The following is a 20,237-nucleotide window of genomic DNA, read 5'->3' as shown; positions in this document are numbered from 1 at the left end:
TGTATAATTGGTCTTGCACACATTTTAATGCTCATTCCGTTTAATCCGGACAGAGTTCGGTGCCTTCGTCCCTTCAATTTTATTGGTTCCAAACAATGTAAAAGTTTTCTTTATATCTAATGTGATTTTTTTTTTTAGTGAAGGTTCGATATTACGACCCAATTCGCCCCCATGTTCATCATAATAACAACAAACCCCCGAAAATTAATATTGCCTGAAGAAGACAATCGCCGTTGTCGAAACGTCGCTAAGAATAAACAAGTTCTTAATATAAGTAGTCCTTCATTCCACGAAACATAACAAATACATTGCAATTAAAGCAAACTATTTATATAAGCAAGCAAAACCACATATTTTAATTTTTTGGCACCGTAGGTAACAGTCAATTTTTTACATTCTAATAATTGCTTCGTTAAACTGGAACGTTAAGATAACATAAGTTGCAACATTTCCAATAAAACAAAAAATTAAAGCTTTTCTAATGCTAAAAAATCCGGCCGGTCGAAACTCTCGAAAGTAATGCTTCGAAAAATTCGTTAGTCTTACTAAAGTCTCTATTCTGGGACAGTCTTCAATAAAATATTCTTGAATTTTGAAACACAGATCAATAAATTTTTTGCTTTCTTCAGTAGTGGAGTCGATAGGAAAAACAATCATCAGAAGATTAAACTGCAAAAAATGATAAATTTATACAAAACATCATTTACTTATTTACTTACCACTGTAATGAATAACACAGAAACATTTGCAACAATAAAATGATGGTACAAGGGCCCATCAGTGTGTGTGATAATCGTAAAACAAAAATTTAGACTACTGATGATCTGTAAACCACTGTGAAATATCAGCAGTATAATCTGATAACCGAATAGTGTATTAAAAATGTCTATAATTTCTCCCAATATTCGATAATACTCGACAAGATTTCGCAAATCTTTAACAATACTTAGACTTGAATTCAGTCTAAAGAGCCTGGCATTTAAATCTTCGTATCTTACTCTTACACATTCAATTACGCAAGTCAAAAAAGCAATAAACTGAAATTCGTAATACAAATCTATGATTGGCCCCATTGTCAGTCCTTTAAAGAATGAAAGTTCCAAAACAATTGACCAAATATACATTTCATATGCTCCAAACAAGAAAAAGAGAACTTCTTTCACAATAAAGCCGAAGTAAAAATTCTTCAAAACTCTCAACTCCTTTTTCCCTGTATTATTTAACTTCTCGTCAACGTACTGGAAATTTGTCATCATAACTCTCCATTTGTCCACATCCCAGAAACAAGATTTCATGAAAACCATAAAAATAAAAATTTTTAAGTTGATACAAGTTAAAATGTAGAGGCACTTCTGTGAAAATGGCATAATGTCGAGGATTTGTTGTACAGTATCGCTGACTGTGAGAGCGACGATCCATGACAATTTAAATGCAAGGAAAATGCACCCAATTAGTTTGTTTATGTTGGGTTTGTATAGACAGTTCTTGTCGAAATCGTACCATGGGGTGATTAGAACACAACTAAAATATTTCCACAATGGGCAAATGAAGTTTATATCTTGCACCGACAGTTTGAAGTTCATCATAACTGGAGAATTCGAAATTCGACAATGTAATGATCAAATTTCCGGTAAATTAATTGAGGGAGAGTTTCGCTTGCGTCACGGAGAAATTTGATACCTTTAGGACAGCGTAATAAATGACTACAACAACAGCAAAATAATGTAATTGATTACTATTATAAGACAAATAGAGTAATAACGAGATTCAAACATATTTTTCCTTCTTTTCGATAAAAGTGGATGTTTTTTTGAGAACTGAAAGAGCATTTCAACACATTTTAATTTGTATTAAACGAATTAAAAAATATCACTTGAAATTCTGAAAATAGTTTGTCTCTGTCTCTTTCTCTTTCTCTTTCTTGCCCCTTAGTTGAAAGTCAAACAGTTGTTTTTCAATATTTTTATTATAAATTTGAGGACGAAAACAAATCCAATGATTACATCTTATACCTATTCTCAATATTTGCTTCATTAAACTGAAGTGTAATTATAACGTAAGTTGCCACGTTTCCAATAAAGCAAAAAATGATTGATTTGCTGATATTACAAAAGCCGGCAAGACTAAATTCACGTACATAATGCTTTGAAATGCGCGTTAATCTTGACAATTCTTTGGCTTTTTGAGCATTTTGAATAAAATAATATTCCTGAGTTCTGAAACACAATTGTATGAACTTTTTACTTTCTTGCATAGTTGCATCAATGGGCAAAATAATGGCGAATAAATTAATCTGAAAAAAAATAAATTAATTAAAATAAAATAATTTGAATCCAATGTTACTTACGATTGTAAAAATTAATACGGAGACATTTGCAATTATGAAATGAAGAAACATGGATTCTTGAGTTTGCTTAACCATTGAAAACATAAAACTTACACAACCAACTACTTGTAGTCCACTGTGAAATAAAAATAGGATAATTTGATACCCAAATAAATCATTAAGCAAGTCAATCATTTCTCCTAAAATTCTAAAATATTCAACAAGGTTTTGCAAATCTGAAATAACGTTCTGACTGGAATGTAGTTCTCGTAACTTTTTATTTAGATCTTTATATCTAATTTTAATTGAAATGACAACACATCGTATAAGAATAATTACTTGATATTCATAAAACAACTCTAACAATAAACCGGTTAAAAAAGATTTTATAAATGGATAATCCAAAACTAGTGACCAAATATATGTTATGTAGAACGCAAATAAAATGAAAAAAAATTGTTTCAGGCAAAACCTGAAATAGAAGTTTTTCAATATTTTCTCTTCTTTTTTTCCTGCGTTGTTTAATTTTTCGTCGATGAATTGGAAACTTGTCATCAAAATTACCCATTTTTCGACATCCAGAAAGCAGCACTTAATTACTACCAGAAAAACGAACAATTTTAAATTCACAAGCGTCAAAATGTAGACACATTTTTCGGAGAATGGCATCACATAATACATTTGTCTTATAGTTTCGTCGAATGTTGGAACAATAGACCAAAAAATAGTACCAACTATTAAAACACATCCACTTAACTTCATTAAAAATGGTTTATATACACAATTTTTATTAAAATCGTACCATGGTATAATTAGAAAAATGTTCAAGTATCTCCATAAGGGACGAATAAAATTAATATCTTGCTTTGATAGTTTGTAATTTTTCATGATGTCTCTTTAGAGTTCAGCCACAGTATGATCTCATTTTTAATTAGTTAATTAATTCTCCCATTCAGGTAATTGATTCCGTCATGATGTCTAATTGACGAAGTTGAGGAGAATAATAATTTAATTTATTAAAAAATACTTGGTTTCTTATCAAGGCCGTGACTGAATTAAAAAATAACAATTTATAGTTTTATTCTAGAGGTTTATGAGTAAAAAATTAATGTTTTTGATCTTATTTAAAATAAATATACAGGGTATTTTCTAAAAAGACTAAAAAAAGGAAAATGCCAAGTAAGATGATATACCAGGAACATTAAAAAATTAATAAAAAAATCTATCTGTTAAAAAAATTTGACATTTATTTTGGACATTTGACATTGTTTTTATGTCTATTTAATGATACTGATGATCTTGAATATGTTTTTTTATAATTATTCAATAAAGGTACAAAAACTTTTTCAATTAAAGCTACAAATAACGCTAAACATACATACAATTCAGGGCACAGCTTCTTTGTTTTTGCTTCTAACATTCTGTAGCAAAAGAACATGTAAAATTATTTTTACAACAGAAATAAATAGAGTTAAAGTGCAAAATTTAAACTCTCATAAATTCAAAATTTTTAGAGATAGAAATTTTTAACAATTTTTTCATGTTTCTGGTACCTTATTTTACTTGGCATTTTCCTATTTTTGGTCTATTTACAAAACACCCTCTAACAATGCAATGAAAAAATGAAAAATAAAATGAAAGAGAATCTATAACAAAAAGGTTATTTACACTTGAGTGCAAAAAAAACGCAAACTGATTTTTTTATACTGTTAATAAATGTCAGTTTTTTTGACGTTGTTTTTGTTTTGTCACAATTCACAATTTCATAATTGTCAAGCACCTTCTAAACTTCTGTCAAGTTTTTCCATGCTTTTCCATTTCGTTTTCAGAAACACTAACACTGACTATGACACTGCACTGGCAAGACCAGCACATAAGATATTTCTGTTTATAGTTTTCTAATCTTTTTGGGAACAACCTTTTTCACACCATGTAAATCTCTAAAAAAATTGACAATTTTGTTTTTGACACTTTGCGTTTTTTTTTTGCACTCAAGTGAACGTAACTACTAGGATAAAAAAATCATAATAATTCTTTTGAATACGACTTTTTGCATTGGTTATGGTTGGAGTTTTAATACATTACATAAAACATTAGAAAACGTCTTTGTTTTAATTAATATTATTGTAATGTCACTTTATTGTACTAGTGCGATAATAAGTTTTATTACGCATCTCAATTGAGTAATGCTATAGCATCTTAGACAAGCAATCGTAGATAAAATATCTTGAAGCGTTTTAGTTTAATTATAATTAGGACATTTTAACCCGGCGCATCCACCATTTTTGCACTTACAAATTATTTTAAATTACGTTTTGCCATATGGTTTGATGCAGAATGCTAATAAATATAAATAACGTTTTAAGATTGTATTTATTAATGACTACTACAATGTATTCTGTGTAAACAAATAATAATAATAATAACTTATGCATAAAATCCCTATTTGTCACTACAAAGAAAGTTTTTACTCCACGACCATTAGTGAATGTAATAATTTCGAAATCATTTTTAATAATAGAAAGTAAAAATTGACACTTTTGAAATTTAGAATATTTATTCTGAAACACTTGCTTCTTATGTGTTTTGCCCGTATTTTCATTGTAGAGCAAGTGACTGAATGAATATTCTATAATAATTATGCTCAACGAAATACATTGTTATGAATTTCAAAACTGTCAGTGTCAGATCTCAATATCAAATAGTTTGTTTTGTTCAAATTTAATTGTTTTTGATTCATACCTTCTGGTCATGGAGAAAATACAGTCTGTTACTCGGTTAGAATGAAAATTCAATCTATTCGTGGTTCCTCACGCTCTCTAACACTTGCGTTAGGAATCTTCCCTCGTATCGAATTTTTATTCTATCTAACGTTGTTAAAGAATCTACTATTAATCAACGCTACCTATATATGAGATTTTTATATTTATTTACCATTTTGACTCTGATTAAATTGTATAGCTATGATAAAATAAGTAGCCACATTACTAATCACACTAAAAATAATACTTTTCTTCATTTGAAAAAATCCTCCAGCGGTAAATCTTCGAATACTTTGCTTACAAAAATTTGTCAATTTAATTAAAACATCAATATCTTTGCATTGATGCCACTGTATTTGCATTTTATATGATAAATAGACAAATTTTTTAGCTTCTTGAACAGTTGAATCCATCAGTACAACCATTTTGACGAATGCAATCTGAAAATAGAGTTTTTATTTTCTCGAGTAAAGATTTTTTAACTTACTAAGACGACGGTTAACACAGCAAAATTGGAAAGCATCATGCTAGGTCCGACGGTAGATTCTAAAGGTATATTAGATGTAGTCAAAACAAACGGAAAATTTAAACATCCGACCAGTTGGAGACCAGCGTGAAATACGAGTAAGAGAATTTGATAATCAAATAAACTATTAAAAACATCGACAGTTTCTCCTAAAAGGCGATGATGACACACTAAATTTTGATATTTACGTATAACCGTTTGACTGTTAAAACAGCTAAAACATTGTAAAAGCCGATGATTCAATTCTTTGTATCTAGTATTGAAACACTTTAAAAAAGAAACTATCAAAGTAATTATCTGAAATTCGTAAAACCTATCCACTGCAGGAGAAAACCAAAAGCTTTCCAGAAACGATACTTTCATAATAATTGACCAAGAATGCACTAGATAACACAGACATACAATAAACACTGTTTGTTCCAATAAAAACGTGATATAAATTTTTTTCCAGACTTTTGTTTCTATTTTTCCATTATTCCGCAAGTTTATGTCTAAATGCCTAAAGTTTGTAAGAAGTATTTTCCATTTGTTAATTTTCCCTGGAAATGTTGCTTTAACGATAGACAAGATGGTAAGAACGAATAGATTAATAAAATTTAAGACAAAATAAATTTTTTGTGTAAAAATAAGCTGTATATAAGATTTGTAGAATGTGTCATCCAGAAATATTACATCAAACAACCAAAAAATTTTTAATGAAATCAACAGTGATCCATAAATTTTGCATGTATTGAACTTATGAGGAGCATTTTTGTCAAAATTATACCAAGGCGTAAGGAGAAAAATATTAAGATATTTCCACAAATATTTAATGAAATTTATGTCTTTCACCGATAAATTTCTGTTCATGTTCATTGTAATAATGGTAAAGATATTACTCGTATTAGTATGACACAAAGAATTATTTCTAATTGAATAAATTGTTAGTTTATTAATTAAGGCAATAGTAATCGATTAGTTTTATTCGAAAATATGCGATGTTGGTAATAATAAAGCACAAGTAAATATAATTATTTCATAGGTGGTTTTAAATAGAAAATGTAAACATTGAAAAATCAAGTTGATCCGGTTTTTCTTAAGCAAAAATTTAAAGATTTCGTTTAGATTTTAAATTGATTTTACTTGCTTTTTTGACAATATCAAAGTGTTCTCTAGATAAATAATGTTTTAAATTAGAAGTCAAATTGCGAAAAAAACAAATCATTTATATGTAGATATTTTTTTTATATTATGAATAAATAAGATTCAGGTTAGTTTGTGAAATTTTTAATTAAAATACCGAAGTAAACACAGTTACCTATTCAAATAAATTTAGCAGTAGTTCTGTGTCGTACTACCAGAGGTGACTATTAATGTTTCACACAAAAAAATTCTATTGGTAGAATTGAATTATTGTTAGTACTTCTAAATTGTTGCATCAGGATGTTTCAGGTGACGGCTAAGGCAGCGTTCACTCGTCGTGAATGGCATTGCCTATAAAAGTTTGACGTTTGAATTTGAGATTGCCAAACTAAGATTTTGAATTTAATGCTAACTTGAGAATAAAAAAGTCATTTACAGACACCTGGTATTTTTTATTTGCAAGAGTTACATTTATTGCACGTATTTTTTATTTTTCTTCTTGATTTTGATTAAACTGCACTGATATTATAAAATACATAGCAACGTTGGCGATAAAGCTAAAAACAAGATTTTTGCGAATGTCAAAAAAGCCTCCAGCGCTAAATGTTCGTACATTATATTTTGCAACTCCTATAAAATTTACCAAATCATCATTGTTTCTAGAATTTACTATAAACTGTTCCTGCATACTGTAGCATATATCAACAAATGTTTTAGCTTCTTCAACTGTTGAATTCATTAAAATTACCAATTGTAAAAAACTAGCCTAAAACAATTTGGAAGATTTTTTTTAAAAAACTGCTATTAGATGTGCAAACTTACCAATAATAGCATCGTCAAAATAGCAAGAGAAATTATTAAATACGGTTTCACGGATTCTTCATTAGTTGTAAATGTTGTAACTGGAAAATTTAGAGAGCCTGTTAACTGCAGACCACAAAGAAAAACGATTAGAATTATCTGATAACCAAATATTTTATTTACTATTTCAACAGAATCTCCTAATATGCGATGGTAATGCACAAGGTGTTTCAATTGTTCTATTAGTTTTAAGTTTTCAGAGATTTTTGAAAGCCGGTTATTTAAATCTTTATACCTGATTCTAATACTTTCAGTAAGAATGTTTAATAAAATAATTAAGTCAAAAGCAAATAAATAATCAAACACAGGACTGGTCCATAATGCTTTGAGGTACGATGTTTTCATAAGATCAGACCAAATATACATCTGTTGAAAGCATACACCAAGAGAGATTATTTGTTTTAAAATAAAAGTAAAATAAAAATTTTTCCAACGGTTTGTTTCACTTTTTCCTTTGTTGTGTAGTTTTATGTCGATATACTGCAAATTTGTAAAAAGTTTTTTCCAATTGTCCACATTTGTAAATGATGATTTTACAATTGTAAAAAAAGTAAGCAGCCACATGTTGAAGCTACATAACGCAAAATTTAGTTGTTGTGTGACCAATAAATATTGGTAGGTTGGTTCAAAAGAAGTGTTGACTGCCATATTGACTAATGAAAAAATCTTTAATGACATTATCAAAGACCCATACAACTTCAAAATTTTAGGTTTGTATGGCATATTATGGTCAAAATCGTACCAAGGAGTAATAAGAAAAATGTTAAAATATTTCCATAAAGGTCGAATAAAATTTATGTCTTTTGAAGAAAGGTTAAAACTCATGTTGACTCTAAGGATTCTGAGGGCGGTATATAGTCGTTTATTGTATTGCTTAAGTGGTACTTTAGGAAATTAATTTATTTACTTACCAAATAAACGATAATAAAATGGTATTTATTGAACATCTTGATAATAAATTTATAACATTACATTATCCTAATTATTATTATTAAATACCAATTTTTTATATTTTATAATTTATAAATTTCACTCGTCATTCTGATTCTAATTAAATTGAATAACTATGATGAAATAAGTCGCCACATTTCACATCACATTAAAGTTTTTACCTACTTTTTTTATTTGAAAGAATTGTCGAACGCTTCTTTGAAAACATTTTGTTAACTTTATTAAAATATCCGCTTCTTTGCGTTGTAGACACTTTACTTGCATTTTATATAACAAATCCCTAAATCTTTCATCTTCTTGACCAGTTGAATCCATGAACACAACAATTTTAATGAATAAAATCTACAAACATTTTTTTATTTTTGTAACTTTTTTTGACTTAGGTACTAGAATTAAGACAGAACAATTAGAAATTAATATACTAGTTCCGAAATATAGATGTTTAAATGTAAGAAAAACAAACGGAAAATTTAAGCATCTAATTATTTGGATGCCGGCATGAAATACAATTAGGAAAATCTGATATCCAAACAAACTGGTTTCTTCTTTCAACGATGGTTTCTTCCAAAATCCGGTGATAATACACGTAGTTTTGATATTCTCAAATAGCTATGTGACTATTTAAACATTGCAAAAATCGTTGGTTTAAATCTTTGTATCTAACTTCAAAACATGTTAAAATTGGAACTATAATAATAGTCTGAAATTCGTAAAATTTATCCCCTACAGGTAAAAACCAAAAGCTTTCCAAATATGTCACTTATACATTTGACCAAATAAATACTTGGTAGAAAATAAATATTATAAAAATGATTTGACCCAACACAAATCTAATATAGAAATTTGTCCGCACTTTTGGTTCAGTTTCTCGTTTATGACATAAATTTAAGTCGATATACTTGAAATTGATGAGAAGAATTTTCCATTTTTCCCTCTTCAAAAATGAGGCTTTTACATTAGAAACGGTGTTAAGTATGAGTAAACTTGCAGAACTAAATACGTAATTATTTTTTTGTGTAAAAAAAGTTTTTGAAGGGATTTATTTAATTTATCTTCCAAGAATTTATCAATCACCCAACACAATTTCAGCAAAATTAAGAAACCTCTAAACGTTTTGTAAAAATTATTGTTGTTGAAGTTGTACCAAAGTGTAATAATGTAATGTCTTTCACTGATAAATTAATGCTTATGTTGTTTCTGAGGGTTGATACAGTGTTACTGTAGGCTAGTAACCGACATTATTTTTAATGTAATTTTAATTTAATAAATTGCGTAAAATTTGGATCAACGACATACTCTCACCTACACATTTACTAATATGTATTTTTAATTAATTTGTTTAAGTTTTGTAAAATAAAAAAATATACTTGCTCGACTAATATCTTTATTATGTTTATTAAATTAATACAAACACTTAATTTTGACGTTCATTAAACTGAATTGCTATTATTAAATACGTAGCAGCATTCCCAAGTAAGCCAAAAATTACATTCTTTCTGATGGAAAAATATCCCCCTGCGTTAAAGTTCCTGGTAAAATGTTGGGCATATGTTGTTAATGTCCTTAAAATATTTATTTCTTTAGAATCTTGAATAAAATTTTCTTGTAACTTGTAACAAAAATTTACAAATGTTTCAGCTTCTTGTACGGTTGTTTCCATTAAAAGAACCATCAAAATGAAACAAATCTAAAAAATTAGCTTTATTTTTTAAAGTAAATATGTAATAATTTAACTTACTAGCATCAACATTAAAATGGTAATGTTACAAAAAATTATATGGACACTGAAATTGGGGGAATTAACAGCAACTAGTGGAAAATTGAGACATGCAACTAACTGCAAACCACAATGAAAAGTAATCAATAGAATTTGGTGTCCAAACAAGTTGTTGTAAGTGTCAACAGTTTCACCCAATATTCGATAAATTTGCACACACTGTTGCAACTCTTGGATCATTTTTGGATGTGTTTTAATTTTTCTAAACCTTGAATTCAAAAGTTTGTATCTTGTTTTAATACTTCTAAGTACATAAGTGAGTAAAATGAAAATTTGAAATTCATAAAAAAAGTCACACATAGGGCTGTTCCATAAACTCAGAAAGACACTTATTTTGAGAAAATTTGACCAACTATAAACCTGGTAAGCAATAAAAGCGATAAAAATAACCTGCTTTAATACAAAGTAAAAGTAGTTTTTCCAAATGTTAATCTCATTTTTTTTCTCATTTACTAATTTTACATCAATCGAATGGAAATTTATGAAAAGCATCGTCCATGTGCCAGAATTAAGAAATGAAGATTTAATTATTGTGATTAAGGTTATAATTGTTCCACAAGCTACTCCCAAAATGTATGTAAATTTTTCAGTTAACACAAATTGTCCGAACATTTGAGCCGCATGTTCACTATTCAGAATAATAAAAATCCATGTAAGTTTTAAGGAAATTAAAACAATTCCATGTAATTTACGCAAGTTTGGATGAGTTGCAATATTCTTATTGAAATCGTAGTAAGGAGTTATTTGGAAAATGTTTAAGAATTTCAACAAGAAACGAATAAAAATGAAATCTTTTGATGATAAATTGAAACTCATGTTGGTTTAGAAAAGTGTGTTCATGTTATGGTGTGTTTCATCACCCTTTAATTAATTGAGACCAACCTAAAACGTTAATATAGAAAATTGCATCGAATCGAAAGTAATATTGAAATTATTGAATGTACTTAGACTTTAATTTGACAATTATTATGATTGGAATTTGCCACACACAAAAGAATACCTATTTTTTTATAAATTAATAAATTCTTTTGTATAAAATTCAATCAAATAAATTTTAAATGAAATAAAAAAAAAACATAAAACGTCAAAGTAAATGTGAATTTATTAATAAAAAGGATCATTACTGGATGACTAAAACCTAAATTTTCTAGTTTACAGCTAAAAATGTTAAGGTTGTCATTTGTTAAACTGAACTGCTATAATTAAATAAGTAGCCGCGTTTCCAATTATACTAAAAATTAATTTTTTCCTGATATTGAAAAACCCTCCTGCGCTAAAGTTTCTTGTAAAATGTTGTGCGTAGATTGTCATTTTTTCCAAAGTATCGATTTCACCAAATTCTTGAACGCATTGTTCTTGTAGTTTATAACAAAGAGTTACAAATTTTTCGGCTTCTTGTACAGTTGAATCTATTACCAATACCATCCATATAAAACAGGACTGCAAATCTTGATTTATTTTTAAACTAAAAAATTTTGAACTTACTAATGTGATTATCAAAAACGTTGCATTGCATAGAATTATATTAACTTCAAAATTTGAACTGTTTAAAACAGCTAGTGGAAAATTAATACAGGCAACTGCCTCCAAACCACTTTGTAAAACAATCAACAAAATTTCGTACCCGAATAACTTGTTCCAGAGTTCGATAGTTTCGCCCAAGATTCGATAAACTTGTACGAGTTGTTGCAATACGAGACTCCTTTTTGGAAATGTTTCAATTGTTGCTAATTTTGCATTGAGTAAAATGTATCTCTCTCTGATTATTTGAAGTAGACTCATTAAAAAAGTGAAACCTTGAAACTCATATATCAAGTCATACAAAGGACCAGTCCAAACACATTGAACAACACTCATTTTTAAAAAACTTGACCAACTGCACAATTGATAAATAAGAAAAACAATAAAAATGAGCTGTTTTAGTACAAAACTGAAGTAGTGATTTTTCCAAATGCTCGTCTTAACAGTTCCTCTAATTTGTAATTTTGTATCAATAGAATGAAAACTGTTTAAAAGCATTTTCCATTTGTCAAGATCCAGAAAAGAAGATTTGATAACGATTAATAAGGTTAATAGTGACAGGTTAACTGTTGTTGCCACAAGAGTAAATTTTTGGGTGAATTGAAACTCTCTAACCACTTGAGCCAAATTTTCGTTTTTAAGCACACTGACAATCCACATAATTTTTAGCACAATTAAAACAGTTCCGTAAAATTTGCAGAGTTTTGTGTGAATTGTATTTTGATCAAAGTTATAAAATGGAGTTATTAGAAAAATATTGAAAAACTTCCACACTGTGCGTATAAAACTAATACCTAATAACACATTCATGTTGATTTTGAGGAGAGTTTTTACGTTATGTTGATGTAATAGAAATTTTATTAATTAATTATCCTGTTACACAGTGACAAAATAAAACATCAATTGCGGAAATTAAAAGCATATAAATGCAAAAATTAATTAAAGTAACAGTATGGTTTTAAGCAAATTGTTGCTGTCAACAGTTAAGACTAAATAACCAACGCAAATTCAAACAAAATTCTGTTTTATGGAAAAGGTGAAATGAAACTTTTTCACAGTATTGTTTAAGTTGCTCCTTTATTTGTGTACCAAAAATTGGTGGAACATTTTTTATTTTTCTGTATTCCTAAATGACGATTTTACAATAGAAACAAAAACACGAATAGCTGTTGTGTAAGTAAGTTTGGTGGAGAGAAATATGAAAATATCTTGAACAAAATATTACAACATAAACACAAACATAAATTTTGATATGTTGGGTGAAAAAATTAAATATCCCCACTTGAAATCAATGTCATTTAAAAGTTTTTTTGACTTTGATTGAATTGAACAGCTATGATAAAATACGTCGCTACGTTTGCCAATACGCTACAAATAATACATTTTCTTATTTGGAAAAATCCGGCAGCTGTAAATTTACGAATGTTATGCCTCGAAAATCTTGTATGGAAACCATTGTTTTCAAGTTGTGGAAATATTATTTGCATCTTAAACAATAAGTCAACGAATCTTTCTGCTTGTTCGACAGTTGAATCCATCAGGATCACCATCCTAATAAAAGAAATCTACCAATAGGAGCAAAAACTGTATTTCGTTAGTTAGAATTTTTCAAACTTACTATAATAACAAACACTATCCAAAAATTGCTAATTAACAAATCCAGTCGTAGACTTAAATTGGAAGTTGTGAGAAAAGCAAATGGAAAATTTAAGCATCCCACTAGCTGCATCCCAATATGGAATATTATCAACAAAAGCTGATAACCAAACAAATTATTAAAAACGTCAATTGTTTCTCCTAAAATTCGATGGTAGTAAAGAAAATTTTCAAATTTCTCGACAATTTTTTGACTGTTATGACATTGCAAAAGCTTTTCATTCAAATCTGTGTATCTACATTCCAAACATTTGACTACAGAACTCATTAACTCAATTATCTGAAATTCGTAAAACATGTCAACCACAGGGGACAACCAAAAGCCTCGCAAGAACGATATGTTTGACCCATTAGTCCAAATGTAGATCTGGTAAACAGCAGACGCAATAAAAAAAAATTGACGCAACATGAATGCGAGGTAAAAATTTTTCCAAATCTTTTTTTCAATTTGTCCTTTATTGCGCAAGTTTAAGTCCACGTATTGGAAATTATTAAAAAGTATTTTCCATTCGTGATTATTTGCCAGAAGTGACGATTTTACCACCGTCAAGAGATTAAGTGTGATAATTGTCACAGTAGCGGTATAATAATTGACTTTTTGTGTAAATAATAAGTGTTCAAAAGAATTTTCTAACGTCTCATCTTGAATTGTTGAATCAAACAACCAATACACTTTTATCAAAATGAGTAAGGTTCCAAAGATTTTGCAAATACTGGTGTTACAAGGAACATTGTTGTCGAAATCATGCCATGGTGTAACAAGAAAAATGTTGAAATAACGCCATAAATACTTAATGAAATTTATATCTTTCAATGACAGATTAAGGCTCATGTTGGTCCTCATGGTTTCAAAGAGATTATGATATATACGATAACAATGAGGGCAGCAAAATTTATTTATTTTACTCCTAATTAATATTATGTAGATTGTAGATATGAAAATGTATGTAGGTAATAATCGATGATCGATAATTGGAATTTAATTGAATAACATCATTTATTAAGTTAATAAATGAAATATTTATATAACATGTTTATTAGTACTAAATGTATCTAGAAAGAGGAAAATTCAAAATTCTCCACTTTTAACTTAGTGTGAGAATCAAGTATTATTTGTAATTTTACTCCTCACTATTTTTGCTGTTTTGAAACATTTCAAACTTTAAAAATAAAAATATAAAATAAAAATTATAAAAATTAAACATAAAACTTCAGAAGAAACATTATTTTTGGGACTGACGTTCGTATTAATAACACCATTCAAATGAAACAAAACTGCAAAACAGGCTTAATTTAAGAAAATTCCTTCCTTCCTTTCACAGTACTTACTTACAGGTGGATAAATATTTAAATTTATTTCTATTTTAATTTATTATGTGGATTACATTACCTATTACATATATACATAGTTCACAAAAATAGACATTGAAAAATGTATGTTAAATAGACTGCACAAGTTATAAGAGTGATTTCTGATGCACACTATGCAATTAACTTTTTTTAAATAAATTGGTTTTTCAATGAGGAACAATTCTAGACCGTCATATTTTGAAACTGACTTTCATTTAGTTGTAGCGTTATAATGAGGTAAGTTGAAATGTTGGTCAAAAGACTAAAGACGATGTTTTTATTTAGAGTGAAACATCCATTTGTGCTGAATTCTTGCATAAAAAAATTGGAATGATTTATCAACTTATCTAAAGATTGTAAATAAATTGAATCATCTACAAACTCTTCTCGGATTCGATAACATGAATAAATAAAATTCTTCGCTTCTCTAGCAGTTGCATTTACCGATGATAAAATTGTTAAAAAATTAAGCTAAAACAGTGTAAATTGTATTTATCATCTAAGTTTAAAAGAATTTTCTTACAAGTATTTGAATTATGATACAAACGTTACCAATTAGCATATGAAATAAATTCACTCCCGGTAGTGTCGTCATTACTCCATAAACAAAGATAAAATTTAAACAACTAACACAAGCCACTCCAAAATGAAACAACATAAACAGAATGGGATAGCCAAACAACTCGTTAAAAATTTGAACATTTTCACCCAAGATTCGGTAAATTTTCATAATTTTCTTTACTTCTTGTTGCATTTTTTGATTCGAAGAAATTTGCATCAATTTTTTATTCAAATCTTTATACCTCACTTCAAAACTTTTGAGTAACGCCTCCATGAACATTATCAAAAAGAATTCAAAGAACAAATCCACGTAACCAGTTAGACAAAAAACTCTATAAAACGGTATTCCGATAAAAGTAGTCCAAATATGTACTTCGAATCCTACACTGCCCATGAAAGCAATGTGTTTAATTAGAAACACACAGAGAAAACGCTTCGATAAATAATGTGCTTTTTTTTCGTTGTTCGCTAAAATTTTGTCCACCAAGAATAAATTTTTGAACAAGTTTATCCATCTGCTGGGGTCCAAAAAAGCAGAATTTACAATTATGTACAAATTGAGAACGAATAAATTTGTAATTAAAAACACCATGATAAATTTTTGGGAAATAACTAGATTTTCACTCATAAGCTGTATTAATTTTTGATCAGTGCAAGTGGATACAATAAGTGATACTCTTATTAAAATCAAACAGGCTGCATAAAGTTTTGCCAAGTACGGATGGTAAAAACTATTCTTCTTGAAATCATACCAAGGTACCACGAGAAATATATTTAGACAGATGCAGTAATGACTTATAAAATTTATATCTTTTGCTAAAGTTACGCTCATTTTAACCATATTTTGTGTTGTCAGTAATTATAGTGGATAAGGGACATTAAAAGTAATAATATAGACACACTCACTTGTAATTATTAAATGACAAATGGATTGTTTATATTTCATTTTCTATTGACAAAATATTGTTATTGTATCTACATTTTAATTAATTAACTAATAAATGTTATTGTGTATTATGTTGACCAAGATATTGACTTAATACCTATAACTTATAAAAAAAGCTCAATATTGTTTACAATATTAATTTTTCAGTAATGGGGTTTTAACACTATAATACTTAATAAACATTTTGTTTCTAAAATGATGAACAATTCTGATCGGACGCACTAGAATTTTTATATTGACTTTCGTTTAGTTGTATAGTTATAATTAAATATGTTGAAATGTTTGCTACAAGACTAAAAAGTATGCCTTTATTTAGAGTGAAACATCCATTAGTGTTAAATTCTTGAACAAAATATTTCGAATGGTCTATTAACCGATCTAAAGCTTGCAGATAAACTGAATCATCTAGAAATTCTTCTCGAATTCTATAACACAAACTGAGAAATTTTTTTGCTTCAGCTGTAGTTGAATTTATGGATGATAACAGTGTTACAAAATTAATCTAAAACAATGTAAATCTTAGTTCCAAATTTTCCAAAAAAACTCTTGCTTACGAGTATCAATATCATGAAACCTAAATTAGCAGGCAACATATGATGAAATAAAGGCAGTTCCTGGATTCCAATTATAATATAAACAATTATAAAATTTAAACAACTAACACATGCTATTCCATAATGAAATAACATGAATACAATCGGGTAACCAAATACCTCGTTAAAAATTTGAATATTTTGCCCCAGGATTCGATAAATTTGCATAATATGCTTTAGTTCCTGTTTTAATTTTAAAGTCGAAGATACTTGCAATATTTTTTTATTCAAGTCTTTATATCTGACTTCAAAACTTCTAATTAACGCAGCCATGAACATTACCAATAAAAATTCAAAATACACATCTTCGTAACCAGTTAGCCAAAAAACTTTATAAAGCGGTAGGTTCGTAAAAGTGGTCCAAATATATAACTCGTAGGCCAAAATTCCAACAAAAATAATGTGCTTTATTATAAATAAATAAAGAAATCGTTTAGGTAAATAGTGTTCTTTAGAGTCATCGTTTTCTAAAGTTTTGTCTACCCAATTCAAATTTTTGAACAATTTTTTCCATCTGTTGTCCAAGAAAACTGAATTTATAACTGAGTAGATATAGAGTACAGCTAAATTTGTGACTAAAAAAACTACAATAAATTTTTCTGAAATAAATAGCTCTTGTGAAAAAAAATGTAGCAGTTCTTCGTCTCTACTAGCATGTAAAATAAGTAATATCTTAATTAAAATCAAAAACGAGCCATAAAATTTTGCTAAATATGGATTATAAATACTATTCGTACTAAAAACATACCAAGGCGCAATAAGAAATATATTTAGGTATACAGAGTAGTGACGTATAAATTTTATATCTTTTGGTGCTTCAACTTTCAAGCTCATGTTAACTCTTTATATTCTGCAGTTCTAGTAAATAGGTTCTCTACGTGAAATAATGACATAAAGAAACACTTAGTTGTTATTAAATAAACAATAGATTGTTTATTGACAAAACATTGTTCTTGTATTTAAATTAAGCTAAGTAAAATAATAATACATAGCGCTTATTGATTTGGTTCGCTTTCGCTGCTGTTTAATTGTATTGTTATAATAAAGTAAGTTGCAATGTTACTGATAAGGCTAAATACAAGATTTTTTGATATATTAAAAAATCCAGCGCCGTTAAAACCTCGAAAATATTGTCCTGAAGAACTGCCGATCTTTACCAAAGCTTCAAGTTCTTTGGAGTCTTGCATGAAATTTTCTTGAAATTTCCAACACAAATAAGTAAATTTTTTAGCTTCCTGAGTTGTCGATTCCATGCTCAAAACAATCATTGCGATAAAATACTAAAATTAAAAACGTGGCTAATATTTAAAAAATAATTACGTGAAATTCAACTTACTGGTATTATGGTCAGTAATGAAATATTGCAAAGAAACAATTCAATATTAAATTGGCCTTGTCTATTTACAGTGTACAAAAAAGCCGAGTTTAATGCACCCACAGTTTCTAGACAGCAATCGAAGATTATCAGAATTATCTGATAGCCGAAAAGACTGTTGAAAACTTCAACTGTATCTCCAAGAATACGATAATAGCGTACTATGTTCATTAATTCTTCAACACTTTTTGATTGATTACAAACGGTTTCAAGCCTCTGGTTCAAATCCTTATATCTACATTTAAAACTTCTGACTAAAATGTTCAGTAAACTAATTAATAAAAATTCGTAGTATACATCCATCAAGCAACTATTGAAAAAGGTTTTTAAAAACGATGTTCGTTGCAAAGTACCAAAAACTTGAATTCCATAAATTGCAGAACAAATAAACATAACTTGCTTTACCACAAAACGAAAATAAAAATTTTTCATCATCTTCGTTTCTTTTTTTCCTTTGTTTTGCAAATTTATGTCGATGTACTGGAAGTTTGTAAATAAAGTCCGCCACTTGTCAAAATCACAAAATGCAGATTTGAATATTGTCAATGTCGTTAAAATGGTCAGGTTTGTATAAATGGTAAACATTAAGATTTTTTCGGAACAATGAAATCTTTCATAAACAGACTTTAATCCATCGTTTTGAAGCCAGTAAATAATCCAAAGAATCTTCAATAAAATTAACAAACACGCGTAATATTTAGCGAAACTGGAGTAATATTTTTGGTTCTTTCGAAAATCATACCAAGGCGTGATGAAAAAGATATTCAAATATTTGAAGAGAGGGCTAATAAAAACAATATCTTTAAGTGATAGTTTAAGAGTCATGTTGATCGCACACCACTAACTAATCTACTTGTTGGAAACTACAATCCAGGGTAAACAGTAATAAAGGAAATGAAACAAGGCGTGAACGATTAGGTGGTAATCAGCAAAAATCATTTAGAGAGTTGAAGGACACTAGAAATAATAATTATTACCTACACAACACGAGTTTAGTCTATTGTAAAATTTTCAAATATTGTATTATTTTTGATTGCGCTGATTACGAATATGAACTATTTGTTTATATTAGAAAAAAAAATAAAGAAGAAAAATGGAATTTGAGCAACCAAATATTATTGATTTTTAATAAGAGAAACATCAAAAGATGTAANATCAGTATGTAAAACTTTATTACGTACTTTTAAATTGTAAGATCAATTGTACCTAATTCTTAAAATAATAAAAATGTCAAAAGTTGCTTATGTTATTTTAATAAACTTATGTGATACAACAAAACAGAGGTCATAAAAACCATTTTTTATTTAAAGGACACAAGTAAAAAAGTTTTAAATTTGTTATGCAGTGTAATTAACTTAACAATTTCTTTTACATTCACGTGGACTGTTAGATTTTGCAGAATTACTTACTTCACTTTTTATACATACAAATTATGGAATAATCTTATTTACTATTAAAACCGAACAAGTCAGTTTTCTTTTTAAAAAATATAAAATTCCCAACTAAAAAGATTTATGCAATTGGCTAAAAAAGTTAAGACCTTTCATTTTTAAAAAATGTCGATTGCGTCATTACTCAAATACCAAAAAGTGTAAAATTTTACATCAAATTGAAAATTGTGTATTTTCAGTTTTAATAAGATTATTCTATAATTTTGCCACTCATTGTATATTAAACGAAAGGATAAATATATTAATAGATTACAAAAAAAATGTAGATTATTGTAGATAATTAAAAATTAAAAAAAACATTTAAATAGAAAGTAGTCAGTATAGGCGAGTAAATATCACCCCTAATTACTTCCCCCTCAGGGTTAACACTCTTGTAAATATGAAAGTCAGGTAAAATTTAGATAAAAGGTGAAATGCTTTCAAATTAGGGTTTGCCTTCAGTTGGTGTGCAACGTGTGC

At 28.2% G+C, this 20,237-nt stretch overlaps 2 protein-coding genes across 2 annotated transcripts; both read right to left on the bottom strand.

Moving 5' to 3' along the window:
- Positions 1 to 341: 341 nt before the first annotated feature.
- Positions 342 to 1,586, bottom strand: LOC123011490. Its single transcript, XM_044408938.1, has 2 exons — positions 720 to 1,586; positions 342 to 669 (listed from the first exon to the last, which is right to left on the bottom strand). The coding sequence occupies exons 1-2, from the start codon at positions 1,584 to 1,586 to the stop codon at positions 391 to 393; spliced, it is 1,146 nt and encodes a 381-aa protein (XP_044264873.1). The 3' UTR covers positions 342 to 390.
- Positions 1,587 to 1,999: 413 nt separating this feature from the next.
- Positions 2,000 to 3,214, bottom strand: LOC123011435. The gene is made up of 2 exons (XM_044408856.1): positions 2,348 to 3,214; positions 2,000 to 2,293 (listed from the first exon to the last, which is right to left on the bottom strand). The coding sequence occupies exons 1-2, from the start codon at positions 3,212 to 3,214 to the stop codon at positions 2,000 to 2,002; spliced, it is 1,161 nt and encodes a 386-aa protein (XP_044264791.1).
- Between the last annotated feature and the right edge of the window lie 17,023 nt (positions 3,215 to 20,237).

This window comes from Tribolium madens, unplaced genomic scaffold (genome assembly GCF_015345945.1).
Source record: "Tribolium madens isolate multiple individuals breed KSU strain unplaced genomic scaffold, Tmad_KSU_1.1 Scaffold_91;HRSCAF=231;Tcas5.2_LG7, whole genome shotgun sequence".
NCBI classification, from domain to species: Eukaryota; Metazoa; Arthropoda; class Insecta; order Coleoptera; family Tenebrionidae; genus Tribolium; species Tribolium madens.
This window is presented reverse-complemented; position numbering and strand designations above follow the sequence as displayed.

Excerpts from the sequence above, each read along its gene's own strand:
- LOC123011490 (XM_044408938.1), bottom strand. The coding sequence starts at position 1,586 with ATGATGAACTTCAAACTGTCGGTGCAAGATATAAACTTCATTTGCCCA. Across the intron at positions 670-719 it reads CTGTGTTATTCATTACAGTG|TTTAATCTTCTGATGATTGT; the intron begins GTAAGTAAATAA and ends CATTTTTTGCAG.
- LOC123011435 (XM_044408856.1), bottom strand. The coding sequence starts at position 3,214 with ATGAAAAATTACAAACTATCAAAGCAAGATATTAATTTTATTCGTCCC. Across the intron at positions 2,294-2,347 it reads CCGTATTAATTTTTACAATC|ATTAATTTATTCGCCATTAT; the intron begins GTAAGTAACATT and ends ATTTTTTTTCAG.